Source organism: Rhincodon typus, chromosome 49, assembly GCF_021869965.1.
Source record: "Rhincodon typus isolate 14 chromosome 49, sRhiTyp1.1, whole genome shotgun sequence".
NCBI classification, from domain to species: Eukaryota; Metazoa; Chordata; class Chondrichthyes; order Orectolobiformes; family Rhincodontidae; genus Rhincodon; species Rhincodon typus.
The window spans coordinates 3918943-3919423 of record NC_063380.1 but is presented as its reverse complement, the minus strand read 5'-3'; the positions used below and the strand labels follow the sequence as shown (position 1 = coordinate 3919423).

Below are 481 nucleotides of genomic sequence, written 5' to 3'. Positions count from 1 at the left end.
AGAGGTCGCCAAGGAGAAGTGCGTCGCCAAGGTGCCAGAGGTCGTCACCAAAGAGGAGCGTGTCACCAAAACGTGAGGGGTTATCCCCAAGGTCGAACAAACCATCGCCAAGGCGATGTGTGTCACCAAGGCGCCAGAGGTCATCGTCAAGGCCAAGCAAGGCATCACCAAGGAGCAGCGTGTCACCACGGCGCCTAAGTGTGTCACCGAGGACAGAGGGGTCGTCACCAACACGGAGCATGTCGCCAAGGCACCAGAGGTCGTCGCCGAGGAGGGAGGGGTCATTGCCCAGGCAGACCAAAGCTTCGCCGAGGTGTCAGAGGTCACCGCCAGATGGTCCCTGCTCTCCAGCGTCAGGAAGGTCGTCGCCCAGGGGACATGTGTCGCCCCCCTGGCACAGCAAGAGCCCAGTGGCCGAGGAAGCGAAGGACACCTCTCTGCAGGCCGGGGACCGCCAGGAGCCCATCCCCCAGGTGACCCT

General features: G+C 63.2%; 1 protein-coding gene across 1 annotated transcript in view; it reads left to right on the top strand.

The window, feature by feature from the left end:
• sona (SON DNA and RNA binding protein a) overlaps positions 1–481 on the top strand; it is an 8340-nt gene that overhangs the window by 4195 nt on the left and 3664 nt on the right. Inside the window, exon 5 of the mRNA XM_048620911.1 lies at positions 92–473. Within this exon, the coding sequence (XP_048476868.1) occupies positions 92–473 (382 nt within the window). The remainder of the gene's footprint in view (positions 1–91; positions 474–481) is intronic.